General features: G+C 58.8%; 3 protein-coding genes across 3 annotated transcripts in view; 2 read left to right on the forward strand and 1 right to left on the reverse strand.

Annotated features, from left to right (window-relative positions):
- Positions 1–36: 36 nt before the first annotated feature.
- Positions 37–5,869, forward strand: DDX25 (DEAD-box helicase 25). Its single transcript, XM_027710736.2, has 10 exons — positions 37–229; positions 938–1,073; positions 1,160–1,252; positions 1,337–1,439; positions 2,090–2,204; positions 2,549–2,726; positions 3,292–3,529; positions 3,733–3,895; positions 4,008–4,196; positions 5,365–5,869. Exons 2-10 carry the CDS (start codon positions 961–963, stop codon positions 5,427–5,429), a joined length of 1,257 nt encoding a protein of 418 aa, XP_027566537.1. The 5' UTR covers positions 37–229; positions 938–960; the 3' UTR covers positions 5,430–5,869.
- An 881-nt stretch (positions 5,870–6,750) lies between these two features.
- VSIG10L2 (V-set and immunoglobulin domain containing 10 like 2) lies at positions 6,751–12,026 on the forward strand (the record flags this gene model as incomplete). The annotated part of the gene is made up of 12 exons (XM_027710723.2): positions 6,751–6,817; positions 6,899–7,252; positions 8,089–8,373; positions 9,034–9,309; positions 9,449–9,730; positions 10,000–10,260; positions 10,358–10,651; positions 10,736–11,038; positions 11,249–11,371; positions 11,445–11,469; positions 11,545–11,663; positions 11,749–12,026. Coding segments are annotated over 12 exons (2,466 nt in total), but the record flags the coding sequence as incomplete, so codon positions are not given.
- Positions 12,027–14,443: 2,417 nt separating this feature from the next.
- The window catches only part of CDON (cell adhesion associated, oncogene regulated), a 53,759-nt gene continuing 50,982 nt past the window's right edge, over positions 14,444–17,220 (reverse strand). Inside the window, exons 19-20 of the mRNA XM_027710776.2 lie at positions 15,331–15,587; positions 14,444–14,747 (exon numbers count right to left, since the gene is read on the reverse strand). Coding sequence (XP_027566577.1) covers positions 14,581–14,747; positions 15,331–15,587 — 424 coding nt within the window. The 3' untranslated portion in view covers positions 14,444–14,580. The remainder of the gene's footprint in view (positions 14,748–15,330; positions 15,588–17,220) is intronic.

Here is a 17,220-nt window from a genome sequence, read left to right on the forward strand (position 1 = left end):
GGCTCCATGGCGGAGGCGGGGCGCGGGCTCGGCAGGTTCGGCCCGGCGGGCCCCGGGCCCGGCCTGCCCTGCCCTTGGCCCGCGGCCCCGCTGCGCCGCCCGCCCTCCCGCTTCGCCGGGCTCGCCTGCCCTCAGCTGCACGGCCGGGGCCCGGCCCGCGGGCTCGGCCCCTTCCCCGCGCCCCCCGCGCCGCCGGCGCTCGGGGCCGAGGCGGAGGACGAGGAAAGAGGTGGGTCCCGGAGCCCCCCGCGGAGCACGGACAGATCGCCCCCGCCCGGGGCTGCAGGGGAGAGGGGTCAAATCACAGGCCTTTTGTTATAAACTAAAACAGCAGAAGTTCCGCCTCGGCGAGGGGAAGAACTTCTTTCCGCGGAGGGTGGGACAGGCCGCCCCAGGGAGCTCGTGGATTCTCTCTGGAGACATTCCAGACCCACCCGTGTCACCTGCTCCAGGTGACCCTGCCTGGGCAGGGGGCGTTGGACTGGGTGGTCTCTACGGGCCCTGACAGAAAATGGAGCTGCACAGAGTTCGATTTTCAGGACTTGTCCACTGATCCTTTTCGGTGTTCCCCTTTTATTCATGTTCTCTCGTAAACAGCACCTGGTGTTTTTCTTTAGTTAACCAGAATTCCCAGGATCGTCCTAAACCAGTGCCTCAGTCCCGCACATTCAGCTCACATCATGTGGTGGCTGTGTTCAGGCACGAGAGAAAAACACACGCGTATCATGCAGACCGATGAAAGTGGTTTTCCACTTTGAGAAACACAACATTCTCTCTTTTGAACCACTTACCCAAGGTCGATCCTCCCTTTCAACTCCAATTAGCTAAATGCAGGTGCAGAGTGGCTCTGCTTGCTCCCACAATCTCCAGAGGTCCCTCGCAGCCCTAACGATTCTGCCATTCCACTTGTGTTATTCCACTTGCTGCCTCTCCCCAGTGCCGCTGGCGGAGATCTCGCTGATGAACAAGCTGATCCACACGTCCCTGGTGGAGTCCGACCAGCACGTGGAGATCCTGCAGCGGGACCCCAGCTCCCCGCTCTTCTCCGTCAAGACCTTCGAGGAGCTGCCCCTGTGAGTAGCCACAGCCCCTGGCCTTGCTGAATGCCATCGCCACTGGCCGCCCTCACACGGGCCCTTGGGATGCTTTATTTCCACAGGAAGAGGGAGCTCTTGCGGGGAGTTTACATGATGGGCTTCAACAGACCATCCAAAATCCAGGAGCAGGCTCTGCCACTCATGCTGGCATACCCGTGAGTAGGAAAGAGAACCCCGGCTCCGTGTGGCATCCCAGTGCTCTGACCCCTGTGCTCCACTAAGCTGCTTTTGCCTTGCAGGCCCCAAAATCTGATTGCCCAGAGCCAGTCAGGGACAGGGAAAACAGCAGCTTTTGTCTTGGCCATGCTGAGCAGAGCCAATGCCAACGAGAAATACCCGCAGGTAACGCAGGACAGGGAGAGCTGATGCAGGAGGGGTTGGCCCAAGTGCCTGGAACACTGCCGAGGCCAGAGCTCCGGGCTTTGTCCCTGTCCATGTGGCTTCATCCACTGGAGGGGGATGACAAACCCCCAGGGGCTGTCACAGTGGCAGGTAGGACTGAAGGCACAATGCCTGCCCCAGGGAGGCACTTTGACTTGCCAAAGCGGATCAACCCAGGCTTCATTTGCCCTGGAATTTAAATTTTGAGGAGCAGCTGTAGACACTGCTGGTTTTCTGGTGGCTCAAAGGCCCCCAGTCCCCTTTCTGAGTGCAGAATCAGCTTTGCCTGCTGGTTCCTGCCATGTAACATCTCCTCTCACATGCGTGGGGTGACTGAACCAGGGCGCAGGAACGAGCTGTGCCATGCTTCCAGAGGGGAATTTCCTCCTCAAAAACAGCAACAGTGGCTTCTTTCTGCCCCCATGGCTGGAGCTGAGAACACAGGCCAGCTTCCAGACCTCCAGCCATGCCTGGCTGCCCGATCACCTGTGCCTCAGTGCTGTGCAATGCTGCTGTACTCCTCTTGCTGTCCCTGCCCTCGTTGCCAGCCCAGCGTGTCCCATCCCGGGCCTGACAGCTCCCTCCTCTCCTCTCCTCTCCTCTCCCACCAGTGCCTCTGCCTGGCTCCCACCTACGAGCTGGCCCTGCAGATTGGGCAGGTGGTCCGGGCCATTGGGAAGTTTTGCACTGACATCAAGGTGAACTACGCTGTCCGGGGAAACCGAAGTGAGTCCAGCCCAGCACAGCTACTGGGACTGCCCCAGGAGTGGGAAGGGAGCATGGGGATCCCCTCTTAGAGCCTGGAGCTACCAGGGACCAGCCAGATCTCCATGAAGGCCAATAAAGCGGTGTCTGTGTCCCCCTCGCCTGCTGAGGAGGCTTTTCCACCATCTCTGGCTGCTCTAGACTCCCCCTCCCACATAGGGCTGGTTCCCACCCCAAAGGCTGCAGGGAAGTGTCGTGATGACCCCTGGAAGGCATCACTGAGCAGCCAGAGTCTGACTGAGCCGAGGGGAGCAGCAGAGAGCTCCGTGCCTGGAGGCAGCCAGGTGCGTTTTTCCCTCTCGCAGTTCCAAAGGGCACGGTGCTAGAGGAGCAGATCATCATCGGGACGCCGGGCACCACCCTGGACTGGTGCTTCAAGCACCGCATCCTGGACCTGACGAAGATCTCCTTGTTCGTGCTGGATGAGGCCGACATCATGATCGACACGCAGGGCCTCTCCTGCCAGAGCATCCGCATCCACAGGTGAGTATCCCTGATGGCTCACATCCCGCTTCCCTGCTTTCAGACATGGTGATGAGGGGGCTTGTAGAGGGGTCCAACTTCCCCTAAAACCACATCTGGTGGACACATGGCAAAACTCTTACCTTCCTTACCTTTCCTTTGAGCTGTTGCAGCTTAGAGAATCGTGGAATGGCCTGGGTTGGAAGGAACCTTAAAGCCCATCTCATTCCAATCCCCCTGCCAGGGGCACAATGTCTTCCACTTTCAAGTCCCATCCAAGCTGGCCTTGGACACTTCCAGGGATAGAGCAGCCATAGCTTCTCTGGGCAACCTGTTCCAATGCCTCACCACCCTCACAGCAAAGAACTTCCTCCTCAAATCCAATCTAAACCTCTTCACTTTCAGTGTGAAGCCATTCTCCCTTGTCCTGTCACTCCGGGCTCTTGTAAAAAGTCCTTCTCCATCTTTTTCATATGCCCCCTTGGCTTCCCTTTCCATCGCAGGCCACACAAAATCAGCTTAGAGTTTATGTCCTCCTGGACAGAAGCCACTCACTGGGACTGAGGAGGCCTCTCTCCTGTCACAGGGCTCTTCCCAAGAACTGCCAAGTGCTGCTGTTCTCGGCCACCTTCAAGGAACCCGTGCGGGCCTTTGCCGAGCGGATCATCCCTGACCCCATCGTGATCAAGCTGCGCGAGGAGGAGCTCACGTTGAGCAACATCAGGCAGTACTTCATGGTGTGCCAGAACTCAGAAGAGCAGTACAAGGCCCTCTGCAACCTCTACGGCAGCTTCACCATCGGCCAGGTCATGATCTTCTGCCAGGTAATGCCCCTGCCCAGGAGAGCCCCGTGCTGGCCCTTGGGGATGGCAGGAATGGGTCCTTCTATGGTGTGGAGATGGGGGGACAAGATCCCCAAAACAAGACCCCAGGGGGGTGTTAAAATTCACTGGGAGCTCCCTCAAAAGGAGCAGGGGATTTGGGAGGGGGGGCAGTTCTGGGCCTCAGCCTCTCCCCGCGTGCCCAGACCCGGAGGCTCGCGGACTGGCTGTCGGAGAAGATGAGCCGGGACGGGCACCAAGTGGCCACGCTGACGGCAGAGCTGACGGTGGTCCAGCGGGCCAGCGTCATCCAGCGCTTCCGTGAGGGCAAGGAGAAGGTCCTCATCGCCACCAATGTCTGTGCCAGAGGTATCCTGGGAAACCCAGCATCCCTCGAAAACACACCAGGCCTGCGGTTCTTCCGCCTGGATGCCGTGGGACGAGGCGATCCCTTTCCACAGCCCCTTTCCCTTTCTTCCAGGGATCGATGTGCAGCAGGTCACCACCGTGGTGAACTTCGGCCTCCCCAGGGATTTGGATGGAGAGCCGGATTTTGAGACCTACCTGCACCGGATTGGGAGGGCGGGACGCTTCGGGCACCGCGGCATCGCCTTCAGCATGGTGGAGAACGAGACCGTGGAGCTCGTGCACAAGATAGAGGAGCATTTCCGTGAGTATCCATGTGGATCCACTGCTCTGGGAGGCTGGGCTGGGACTGTGATCCTCCCTCTCGAACCTCGCGGGGCTGCTCCTCTGCCCAGGGCTCATCCCACTGGGAACAGGTGATAGATGCAGCTTTTAGGGTGATTTTTTGCTCCCCAGCAGCCAAATTTTCCGAGAAACAGCCCCACAGATTGTGTGCAACTCACAGGGGATGTTACTAATACCCAGGATGCCTTAGAACCTCCTATTTTTCCCCTCCTTCAGGCATTTTTTCTGCCTTTCCCTGCAAATCCTTGTCCCAGGGGACCTGGTGCTGCGGCTCAGCTCAGCCCTGGCTGTGGGACAGGAGCTGGCAGCTGTGGAAATCTTTCCTGAATGGAAATAGATTGTCACTTGTCAACATCAAGAGGATTTTCATGGGATTTGCCAGATGCCGTGACTGTACCAATTGCTTTTTGAATCCCGGTGCCTGACGTCCCTGTGATTTTTAGGGGAAAAAAAGAGTTATGGAAACCTTTTGGAGGGCAGAAAGTGCTGTTCCTTCCTCAGCTCCATCCTTGGAGCTGCTCAACCCTCTTGGTTCCTTTAAATTTCCACTTCAAACACCAAGCGAGCCTGTGGTGGACACCAGGCAGGGAATACACGAGCCAAATAGTCCGACGAAGGTTGTTCCCAAGCAGTAGAAGCAATGAGCAGCTGGAATAACTGGGATGTGGATGAGCCTGACCACAGCCATGGCCAGAACGAGCCAAAGGAGTGCAGTGTGAGGATGAAAATCAAATGGGATGGACTCCTGGCGATGTGACTTGTGCTTTTTCACATCATGATGTTGGGATTCGAGGACACAAACCTTCCCTGTCCCGCGTGGCTCCGGAGGTGGGAGCAGGGAGCGGGAGCACATCCACAGGCTGAGCCTGGTGTGCTGCTGCTGCAGGGCCACCTCTCGCTCTTGCTGCCGTGCCTCGGCTGCTGCCCTGACTCTGTTCCCCTCGGGCTTCCTCCCAGCTGATTTCCCCACTGATCCAGTTCCCTCCCCACTTCCTCCTGGCTGATTTCCCAGTGGAGGGAGATGCTGCAGTGAGCACTCCAGGAGCTTCCCAGGTGGCACGGGGCACCAGCTCAGGGGGCACAAGCTCTGCTCTCACCTCCTGACAACAGCTCTTTCCTTCCTACAGAGACCACGATCAAGCAGCTGGACCCATACGACATGGATGAGCTCGAGAGGCTTGCAGCTGAGTGAGGAGTGGGGATTCACTCCCACAAATCCGAGTTCTGGTTCATGACAGGAGGAAAAGTTACAGGGGAAAACTTCCCGGTTCTCTTGTGTTCTGAAGCTGTTGAGTTCTGCTGTTGCCTGAGGAGATGCTGGGGCAGACCTCATCCCGCTAGATGGCAGCAGGAATCCACCGCTGCCATCCCGAATCCCGGGGCCAGTATCCAAGTGTTTGGGGTCCTGGTGGGGCAGGGAGCGAGATTGGACCCCTGGAGGTCCGAAATCCAAGTGTTCGGGGTCCCAGCAGTGCGGAGAGAGTTGTTGGATCCTGGGGTCCCAAAATCCAAGCATTTGGGGTCCCAGCAGTGTAGGGAAAGAGGTTGGACCCTGGGAGCGGCCTGTCCCCAGCCCAGGGCTGTGTTTGTGCTTTTGTTAATCTTTAATAAATAAATGGTTTGTAATCCTCAGGGTGGCTCCTTCCTTAGCAAAATCCCCTGAAATTTATCACCTCTGGAAGGAGGGTTGTGTTGACAATGGTGGCGTTTCCCAAATCGGCCACTGCCCTCCACTCCCCTCATCCAAATTTCTTCCCAAGCCTGACCTGCAGGAGCACAAAACAGGAGGCACGTGGCAGCGGGAGGGGGGCCTGGCCCTGGCTCTGCAGCCCCTCACCACCAGCTTTAACCCCTTTGGGGCATTTCAAGGCCTGAAACCTCTTTATGGGAAATTACACTGTTAACAGTGTAATTGTGGTAATGAACAATTCTAGTTAAAGAATCGGGGAGGGGAGGAGAGATGGTGGGTCATTTTCCAGACTTTCCTGGGTGTTGCCAGATCCCTCCCCCACGGGCACCCAGAAATGCCCCCTCCGGGGCTCTCAGGCCCCCCGGCATTGCGTTACGGCACGGCCGCCCCCATGAATGTTTGATGGGCCGGGGCTCGGCAGGGAGCGGGAGATGAAATATCAAACCCCACTCCTGGCCCGGCTTCCCTGGCTCCAAACCCCCCGCCTTCGATCGCGGTGGGGTGGCAGTGTATCTTCCCCCTGCTTTAGCCAAAAAAAATTGGGCGGGGAAGGGGAGGACTCAGGAATTCGATTCCCCCGCACGGGGAAGGCGAGGATGCTGCCATTGCTGCAGTGAGCACGGCCGTCCTCAGCCCCGAGATTGCAGGGGCTGAGGCAGCAGCAGTAGCGTCGGGTTCCCCCCTGCACCGCCAGGTTGATAAATAATTAACGGTTAATCAGGGCTGGGCCTAATTACCTGAGAGTAACCGGAGAGGAGATGGGGCCGGAGAGCACAGCCCTGCTTCAGGCAGTGCCGGTGCCGGACATGGCGCCATGGAGCGTGGCCGGGCAGTGCCGCCGCCTTGGAGGGGGCCCTGGATCCTGTGCCTGCTGCCAGCGCTGGCAGGGGGTGAGCAGGGACCCCTCCCCGCATTCCTAGGTTGGGGGGCAGGCAGAGGCCTGACCTGATGGACACGGTGCCCCGGGGCAGGGCAGCCGCTGGTGGCCGGCGAGGCGGCCTACGAGGAGTGGCAGGTGACGGGCGTGCGAGGCCGGGCGGTGGAGATGAGCTGTGGGCTGGTGGCCGCGGCCCCGCCGGCCGTGGTGTTCTGGAGCTTCACACCGCGGGGAGAGGGGCCACCGCGGGCCGTGGCCGTGGGCTCGGGCCGGGACGTGGTCGTGGCCCCCGGTACGGGGACGCTGGGCCGGGTGACGCTGCGCAACGGGACGCTGGAGCTGCGGGAGCTGCGCGTGGCTGCCCAGGGCCGCTTCCTCTGCCAGGGGCTCTTCCCGGAGCGGGGCCGGCTCCGCGTGGGATACGCCGCCGTCCTCCTGCGTGTCCTGGGTAAGCCCCCGCCGTGGCCACCCTGAGGGGCCCTGCTGGCCATCAGTGGCTGGCATCGTGCCCCCCTGCACCACGATCAAGCAGCCCCTCGCCCAGTAGCCAGCAGAACTGTCCACTGGCCAGTGGAACACCCCACTAGCCAACAAAGGGCTCCACCAGTCAGTAAAGCATAACACTAGTCAGCATAGTGCCCCACTAGCCAATGAAGGGCCCCAATAGCCAATGGAGAGCCCCACTAGCCAACAAGGTGGCTCACTAGCAAGTGTAACACCCCACTTGCCAACAAAGCACCCCACTAGTCAGCGGAGTACCCTGTTTGCCACTGTAGTCTGCCACTAGTCAGCAAAGCCCCTCAATAGCCAACATAGCACCCCACTAGCCAATATAGCATCCTACCAGCCAATATAGCATCCTACCAGCCAAGGTAGCTCAACATCAGCCAACATAGCACCCACCAGCCAACCAAAAGCCCATTAGCCAACCCAGAGCCCAACTAGCCAGCCCAGCACACCACTTGCCAGTGAATAGTGCATCCCCCTTGCCCCCAGCCAGTGTAAACCCCAACTAGCCAATGTAGCAGCCCACTAGCCACCCCCATTTCCTTGCCCTGGCCACCCCAGCAGCCCACCACCCTTAACTGGTCTCGGCAGCCATTCCACCCAGTCCCCACACCCACAGCCAGGATGCCCCTCACTAGCCCATAGGTGTCCTCACTAGCCATCCTACTGGCTGCTGCAGCACCAGTTGTTCAATCATCCGGGCTGGGAGGGGGGGACAGGAGGGCCCTGAAGGGGCCCTTCTGTCTGTGGGGGCTGCTCACAGCTCAGTGTCCCCAGTGCCCGTCTCCAAGCCCTTCGTGCGGCCGACGGCGGCGGCGGCGGCAGAGGGGGCGGCGGTGGCCCTGACGTGCACTGTGCGGGAGGGGACGGAGCCGCTGAGCTTCTCCTGGCAGCACCAGGAGCCCCGGGGGGGTCCCTCAGTGTCCCCCATGGGGCTGAGGGGCTCCGGGGCAGAGCTGAGCCTGACGCCTGCCAACCGCAGCCACACGGGCTGGTACCTCTGCACCGCGAGCAACGAGGTCAACAGCCACACCAGCGAGCCCGTCTACCTGGACATCATCTGTGAGTGCCTCGGGCACCACCCTCACGGGGGCCCTCAGCCACCAGCTGGGGGGGCATCTTCAGGGCTGGGGATGCCAACATGGCACATCCATGGCACGTCTGTGGCCACCATGATGCTTCCATGGTATGTCCATGGCATGGCCATGGCCACCAAGCACCCTGCCACCGTGGCACATCCATAGCTACTGTGGTGCATCCATAACCACTATGGTGCATCCATGGACATCACGTACTGAGATGCCTCCATGGCCACCATAATGTGTCTATGGCTACCATGGTGTGGCATGTTGCCACCGTGATGTATTCATGGCCACTGTACGCCCCACCACCACGATGCCTCCATGGCCACCATAGCCTGTCCTTGGCCACCATGACACCTCCATGGTCGCCATGGCCACTGTGTGACCACTGTGTGCCATGCTACCAAGGTGTGTCCATGACAACCATGCACCTTGCTACCTCCATACCTCCAAGGCCACCATGGCACATCCATGGCCACCAAGCACCACAGTATGTCCCTGGCCACCAACCCCCATAAGTGGGCCCTTTCTAAGGAGGTTTCGCTGCCCCATTTCCCACCAAGAGGAGGATGCCCCGGGGAGGGCTGTGTCCCCTCTGTGGGGACAACCCCGTGGCTAAAGGACCCCTGTGTGCCCGCAGACGGCCCCGACGAGCCGGCCATCAGCGTGGAGCCCTTCTCCCCCGAACAGGGGGGCTTCTCCGCGGGCGAGCGGGAGGATGTGGTGCTGAGCTGCCTGGCTCCCTCCAACCCCCCCAGCCGCTACGTCTGGCTGCACAACGGTACCCAGGTGCACGTTGGCCAGACCTACGTCATCGCCGCCATCGCCCGCGCCCAGGCGGGCACCTACACCTGCCTGGCCGAGAACACCCACCTGCAGACCCGCACCCAGGCCACCATCGTCCTCACCGTGTACTGTAAGTAACCCCATGGAGGGGGGGCCGGCGGGGCCCCCCGGGGTGAGATGGACCAACGCAGCTCCCTGGTGAGGATGTGGGTGCGAGGAGGGTTGGGGGGGAGCCCCCAGCCTCCCCCAGCGCTGATGGTCTCCTGCAGATCCACCAGCCGGGAGCCCCAGCTGCTCTGCCCTGGCCACGGGAGACCTGCAGGATGTGGCCCTGCGGTGCCGCTGGCTGGGGGGCTTCCCCCTGGCCCAGTTGCGCTGGGTGGGCTCCCTTGAGGAGGAGAAGGAGGAGGAGGAAGAGGGGGTGATGGGGACCAGTTTTTCCATGGCCACCAGGATCCAGCCAGGGGCAGCCACAAGGAACGGCAGCTCCTTCTCCTGCCTGGCCTCCCACCCCGCGCTGCCGCAGGGGGCTGCGTGCGGGACCACCCTGTGTGAGTGACGATGGGTCCATCTGCCCCCCAAGCCCCTTCATGACCCCCCGTGCCACCGCAGAGCCGTGGTGACCCCGTGCCATGGCCACACCATGGGATGGGCACCCCAGGGTGCTGTTGCCCTTGCTGGGACATCCAGCACCCCCAGCTTGCTCCAGAATGGGGGTCCTCAGGGTGCAAAGCCGTGTAAAAGCCCCCCATGCCCTTGGGAGGGGGGGTGGTATCTGCTTTTTGGCAGTGCCCCGCCCCGACACCGCTCCATCCCGCAGGGGTCCCGCCGGGCAGCCCCACCTGCGCGGCAGCGGCCACCAAGGGTGACGAGTACGTGATGCTGCAGTGCCGGTGGGAGGGGGGCACGCCACCCGTCACCCTGCAGTGGAGGGACGGTGGGGGCCGGGCCCTGGGGGACCCCACACCCTCCACCGCCGTCCTGGTGCTGAGCACCGAGGGCAGCCTTGGGGGCCGGGAGTTCGTCTGCGCGGCCGCCCACCCGCTGCGGGCCCCCGGCCCCGACTGCCGCCTGCGCCTGGGTAAGCCAGACCCGTCCCCGGTGCTCCCACCGTGCCACAGCGGGAGTGTTGGGGTGGCACGTCCCTGTCCACACTGTCCTCCCTTCTCGCCGAGCAGAGGTCCCCGATCTGGAGGCGGTGAGCGAGGTGGCGGTGCTGGAGGGCGGCGAGGCGCTGCTGACCTGCCGGCAACGTGGCACCAGCGCCAGGCTCAGTGCCACTGTGGCTTGGTACGACCCCAAGAAGCGGGAGGTGACACAGGGGCTGGCCAAGTACCGGCTGGAGCAGGGAGAAGCGTGGCTCAACCTCACTGTCCTGGATGCCGAGTGGCCGGGGGACGGCGGGATCTACCGCTGCACCGCGACCAACGCCGTGGGCACCGCCAGCCTCCCCGTCCGCCTCCGCGTGGACCGTGAGTCCTGGCAGGGCTAGGGGGGGGCCCCCAAGGTGGGCTGGGGGCGTCAGCCCCCTCCTGCCGGGTGCCATCTCTCCGCAGGGTACCCGGCCCCCCCCAACGTCACCATCAGCAAGCTGCGCTACACGCGGGCGCGCACCGAGGTGCAGCTGGAGTGGCGAACGCAGGGCACCGGCAACCTCACCGGCTTCGTGGTGCAGCGGCGCCAAACCAAGAAACCCCTCCGAGAGGCGCCCAGCCCCTGGGAAACGGCCGCTGGCAACATCGAGCCCCACTCCCGCGACCGGCGCCTGGGGGGGCTGGACCCCGCGGTGCTCTATGCTTTCCGCGTCCTGGCCGTCAACCACCGCACGGCCGGGCACCCCTCCGAGGTGCAGACGCCAGGTGAAGTGGGCAGGGGCTGCTGTTCCATGGGGGCAGAGCAGGGTTTGAGTGGAGAAGGGCAACGTTTCCATCCTGGTGGAGCTGAGGAGCTGAGTGCAAGCAGCCGTCAGCAGGTTTTCAGAGCGAACAGGCACAGCCTCGCACGGTCCCTGGCGTTTCTGGGCTCTGCCCGTCCCTGCTGCCTGCCAAACTCTCTCTGCTCTCTTCCAGCTGAGCCTCCCTTCGAGGCCTACCCGGCGGTGACGGGGGCGGCGGTGGCCGGGATGCTGGTGGCCACCGCAGCGTCACTCCTGGCCGTGCGCTGCATCGCCCGCCACCGGGAGACTCTCCCACGTGAGTGCCAGCCCTGGGGGGGTTGTGGGCTGGAGCCTTGACCCCCACACCTCACGTCTTTCTGTCTCCCCAGGGCTGCACGACCTGCTCTTCCGCACGTGAGTGCCCAAACCCTTCTGCCCCGCTGTTCCCCCGCCCTGGCGCCAGCGAGACCCCGCATGTCCCTCCCCCAGGGCCGGTCCTGGCGCCCAGGAACCCGTGGACACGCCGGAGGATGCTGAAGCAGCCGCGAGCGGGGAGGAGGAGGCAGCACCAGCACCGGGAGAAGTGCCTGCCCCCAGCACAGCAGCAGGTACCCGCACCCTGGGGCGAGCCGAGGGCTGAGCCACCCGCCCCGGTGACACCTGGTGGCACCGGGGCTCTCCCACCCCTTGCAGAGCCGCTCTCGGCACCGCCAGGCACCACCGATGACCCACCAGCTGATGTCACCATCACCGCGACGGCGACGCCGTGACCACTCCGGCTTTTCCCCCTTTATTTCCCTTTGCTCCTCTCGTCCCACACCAGGGGACGGCAGCGCCCACCCACCTGTGTCACGTCAGGCTGGGAGGCAGCTGGCTCCGAGTGCTGCACCCGGAGAAAGCCCCTCTGGCTCAGCCTCGGGCCTGCAGTTACCGCTGGAGCTAAAATAAATATTTAGGCTACAATAAATAGTTTCTCACCGATGGCAGAAAAAATCCCTGAGGGTCGAAGTGCCGCCCTCAGGCCCAGGGCTGGCGCTGGATGGGGATGCTGCTCTGGGACTGTGCTGAATTTTCTGTGGTGCAAAAACAGCCACGAAGATTTGGGGGGCAGGGAAGGGGCCTCATCTTCACCCCAAGCTCCCCATTTTCAGGCCAAACCACAGGAGGACAAAAACAGTGACTGGTGATGGTTTTTCCCCACGATGGTGCAAGCATGGAGGGAGGCAGGGTCTAAGGAAAGTGTCAGGCACTTCCCAGCCTTCCTCAATCCCTCATCTTTTGGTGTCTGTGGAAACAAGAGCATGTTGGGCCATTTGTCCTATATTTGGTTAATTATCCATTGGGAAGTATCAAGTGACACCTCAAATCAGTGCCCACAGAGCATCAATCCCCATGCTGGCCAAAGAGCAGCATCACCCCCAAAAATACACACCCTACCCCAAACCCCTGCAAAACAGCATCATTTCCAAATACATGAGATTTCAAAGGGATAGTACAGATTCTCTGGAAAACAGAGCATCTTTATCCAACACACCCACGATACAGGGGGGGATTTAAGCAAGGTCATTTAAATCTCAGTTTTAAATCTCAGTGTCTGGGGAGGACGAAGCAGCCAGAGGTGAACTCCAACCTCTCCATCGGAAAAGGGGAAAGCCTCACAGCAGGTCCTGTGAAGGGAAAGTCCAGACTGCAAGGAGGAGATAAACAAAGGGGGAGGAGGGGGCTCTGTGGTGGCTCCAGGGTACATGGCAGTCAAAACCCATGGGTGTGAGGTCCAAGGTTTGCAGGGAACTTCAGAATAAGGCAGCTCTGGCTGGGAGGATCCAAAACCCTAAAAAAAAAGGGCAAAAAAATAAATACAACCATAAATAATGCAAGAGGAGAGGGGAGGGAGGGGAGGGGATAAAAGAGAAAAGAGAAAAAAGAGAAGACAGAAGGCAAGGCTTTGGTAAGAGCTCATTGCGACCTTCCAGTACCTGAAGGGGGCTTATAGAAGGGGGAGGAACTTTTTATACAGGCAGGTAGATAGTGACAGGACAAGGGGGAATGTTTTCCCACTGAGAGGGGGCAGGGTTAGATGGGATATCAGGAAGAAATTCTTCCCTGTGAGGGTGGGGAGGCCCTGTCACAGGTTGCCCAGAGAAGCTGTGGCTGCCCCATCCCTGGAAGTGTCCAAGGCCAGGTTAGATGGGGCTTGGAGAAACCTGGGCTGGTGGGAGGTGTCCCATGGCAGGGGGTTGAAATGAGATGAGCTTTAAGGTCTTTTCCAACCCAAACCCTTTTGGGATTCCATGAAAGGGAAAAAGCCCACCCCAACACCTGGAACAGCCCACGGAGACACCGCTGCCAAAGCAGATCTCAAGGGCTCCCTTCTCGCACAGGCATCGTTCCCCAAACCCCGCGACTGGTGAAGCTGCACCTGTAGCCCTGAGGTCCCCGAGGGGTTTGGAGCAGCCACAGCCAGGCCAGCACAGCCTCCTTCTTTTCCAGCCTGGCCAGAAACATGCTGCTCTGTGCAAAGGTGCTGCACAGACATCTCCCCGGGGCAGCCGTAACCGTAAGTCATGCACCTCATTTCTGGGATCGTGCGCTCCTGAGTTGTGTGGGGGAGGGAGTGCTTTACAAGCACAAGGTTGTTTCATTTTCTGGGATTAAATTTGGAAAGGAAAAAGAAAAAAAAAACCTACCCAAACCCTGCAGTTAAGGTTGCAACACCTCCATCGTGCTGTGTCCGGGGGCGGGTGGGTTCCTGACAGCCACACGCAGGGCCAGTGGGAGCTGCTCCGACACCACTGCTTTCATTTCGGAGCTATCCAAGCTGTCAGTACTCCCTTAAACCAAGATTAGAACTGGATTTTGTCTTCTGTGAGCGGCGAGGTGAGACAGGCTGGATTTCCACCTGTACTTCTGCAGACAGAAGGGTTATCAAGCATCTGAAGACACAGTCACCGACCCAAGCTCTGCTTCAAGCTGCGCTGGACGGACTCAGCTGAGGCTCATTTTTCTTATTTATTTTCTCATTTTCTCATTGAGATCTTCCCAGAGAAACCAAAAGAGGATGGGATGTGTTCATGGAAAGGATGGTTTGAGTACCACGTCGCCGAGCTGCCAGGGAGGTGGCAGCCATTGGTCACCACATCAGACCTGCTTAAATCCCCGTCCCGGGCTCCTCGGAAGTGCTTCTCACACTGGTAACATGCCACGGAAACACACTCCACATTTCCCATCCTCGTTCTTTATATTATTACAATTCTTTTTTTATACACATAACCAGGGCTAGTTTCGCGGCGTGTGAGGGGGGAAAAAAAAAATAAAAAAAAAAAAAAAAAAAAAAAAAAAAAAAAAAGGGATTTCAAGGCATAAATAATATAAAAAGGCAACCATTTTGAAAACCAAGATACATTCATATGACACTACTACAAAAAATAAATAGTGACTCTCTCTGTTATAATTAACATCCCCCCGTCACTCCCTCTCAGCGACACTGGCAGTTCCTGGCGTTAAGTGGGGACAACGGTCACTTCCTCAGGTTTCCCGCAGCTGGAGCTGCCGAAGGTCCCCAGAACCATTTAAGGTGACTCCGGATGAACTCCATCCTGGTTTTTCCTTACAGTCCTTGGAAACAGGCTGCAGAATGAGGGGACTCCAGCTCAGAATGTGGTTCGATGTTTCCGAGTGCACGCAGCTGTCGCCTGCGGAGCAAGAGCAGGGCGGGGGGTTGGTGGTGGTTTTTTTCAGCAGATACTCTCTGTCAGCTCAACAGACACACACCCCCCCAGAATTCCTAATTCCAGTGGGTGATGCTCTTTGGGCTCAGGCTCATTCCCACTGTACCAGGCACAAGCACAGGGCATCGGCTCTGTCCTGGCACTGGCAGAGCTATGGGACAGCTCACACTGGTGAGGTCAGCCCAGCTCCCTCCCTGCGCCTGTTCCTGCCTCCAGGATGGCTCTGGGCCCTCAGGAATGCCTGCTCATTAAGGAAAACTCCATTAGGCAGCTTTTCAGCAGTGTCGGAGCCCACTGGTGCCCTGTGGGGGCAGCATCAATCAGTCACAGCCTCGTTAGGTGCTGGATGAGCCCCGTTTAGAGGCATCAATCACAAGGACATGACAGGACCAGGCACAAGGCGGGGACGCTTAACCTCCCTCAAAGAGCCAGCTCTTTTGTGGGCTTAATTACCAGCTTCTCCACGATCAATTAAGCACCCTACAGCTGTCCTACAGAATACTCCCGGCCCCAAAGCCAGGTGCTGTCCTCCCCGGGGTTGCCTCACCGTCCATGCAGTCCACGGAGAGCCGGCCCACGCCCTCCTGGCAGCAGGGGTGCTGGGGGGAGGGATGCTCCGAGCCCTCCTTGCCGTCCTCCTCCAGCCGGGCACTGCACTCCGGGACAGCAGAGGCCAAGCACATGGCCACCATGACGTGGGGGCTCAGGGGCTTCATCTCCACACCGTCCTGCTGGAAGGGGGCTCCGAGGGGCACCACGGGCAGGGCGGCGCTGCCGAAGGTGCCGTTGGTTTTGGTGAAGCACCTGCAGGCGGGACAGAGGCCGCAGTTACTCAGAGTGGCTTCTTTCTCCCCCCCCACCCCTTATCTTGAGAAAATGCAAGTTTTAAGTGCTTTACCACGTGTCAAAAGTAAAATCGGTTTTAAATATATTTTTGGAGCAATCCTGACGTTGAGAAAAGCACCGAGTGGGTTTTTTTTTTCTCCCAACAGACAGCTGAAAACACTCGAAACACGCTCAGTTCTTTCCCCCATTGATTGTGACCCAATGACCTGACTTGTGAGTCCACTTCTCCATCAAAGCAACCCCATAAAACACATTTTCGCTGCCAAGATAAAGAGCTCAAATTTTGAAATGTGAGCAGCAAACTTAAGCACCTTGGAAAATTAATGCTAAGTGTTATCAGAGCGAACACAAATTGAAAAAATAGATGCAAGATTATAAATGTAACGCCCTCTTCTGCTGTGCAAGTCAGGTTGTGGCCCTGTAATATGTTTGTAAGGCTGTGGAATCGAAGCTAAAGTGGTGAATCAACTGTTACAGCTGAGGTATTTAAGCTTTAAGCAAAAAGGAGCAGGACTTTGATACATGTACCACTGCAGCAGGCAGGGAAAACGCCTCAGTGTTTGCAATGTGGACAACGTGGCCTCAGGGAACATTTATATACATAATTCCTACATAAGAAAGCCCCTCCCCCAATATTCCACTTCAGTGTGGTTTTAGACAAAACCATAATTACTCCAAAAGGAAAAGGTTTACTTGTACAGCTGCCACAAACTTTGGGAAACTACCCCCCAAAACTCTTCCTTGTTGTGCGGCGCAAGACAGAGATGGATCCACGGATAAAAGCATGGAAATAAGGAGCGTTCACACCCACCAGAGATCCTCCAAAACGCTCCCACAAAGGCTGAACAGGCTTCAGGTTTTTATGTGCTGATACAGGTACAACTCTGAGCATCCTCCTCTTCTTTCCTACCAAGTGTAAATCCATCCCTCGCCTGCTCTGCTGACAGGGACCAGCCCAGTGCATTTGCTGTAGGTTATCCCTGGGGCTGCCTGAGCCTGGCATCTGGAAGTATAAAAATTGCTCCCTGGGACCTGGCTGCTTGGGTGCTGGTTTGGTGTGCTGCTCCACGGTGACTCTGGCCCAAACCTGAGCAGGGCTGACGAAATATGGCTGGAAGAGGAGGGGAATATGGACTGGAATGTCAGCAGTGCCAGGGCAGCAGCCAGCAGAGCCACCTCCAACAGCAGTTGAGCCCTGAGCACCTCGCACTGAGCTCAGACAGGTTCAAAACTGGGATACATGAAGCTTGGCAGTCACAGCAAGGTCCTGCCCAAGTCCCAGAAACCACTTTTATGCCTTTAAAAAAGGTCAGTGCAATGCATAAAAACATCACACTGCAGGGACCTGCCCTACAGGAGCTTCAATTCACACCTGAAACCTGAGCAAAACCTGTGATCAGTTTTGCCCAAACTGAAAGAGCAACAGAACATCCAACAACAACACAAATAAACTTCCTAGAGGAGGAACTGGTGAGAGTTCCCCCTCCTGCAGATGCTTCATGTGCAAAGCCAAATCAGGGGACAAGGGGCACCCCTCCAGAGCCTGCTCCCCTTCCAAAAGCCATGAGGATGGAGCAGCACCAAGCTTCAT

This window comes from Pipra filicauda, unplaced genomic scaffold (assembly GCF_003945595.2).
Source record: "Pipra filicauda isolate LSUMZ 115617 unplaced genomic scaffold, ASM394559v2 scaffold370_size807399_pilon, whole genome shotgun sequence".
In the NCBI taxonomy this organism is placed as follows: Eukaryota; Metazoa; Chordata; class Aves; order Passeriformes; family Pipridae; genus Pipra; species Pipra filicauda.

What these genes read in the sequence shown, in the direction of transcription:
- DDX25 (XM_027710736.2), top strand. Translation starts at nt 961, where the DNA reads ATGAACAAGCTGATCCACACGTCCCTGGTGGAGTCCGACCAGCACGTG. An exon ending in CACCAATGTCTGTGCCAGAG is followed by an intron (nt 3,896 to 4,007) that starts GTATCCTGGGAA and finishes CCTTTCTTCCAG; the next exon opens with GGATCGATGTGCAGCAGGTC. An exon ending in CAAGATAGAGGAGCATTTCC is followed by an intron (nt 4,197 to 5,364) that starts GTGAGTATCCAT and finishes TCCTTCCTACAG; the next exon opens with AGACCACGATCAAGCAGCTG.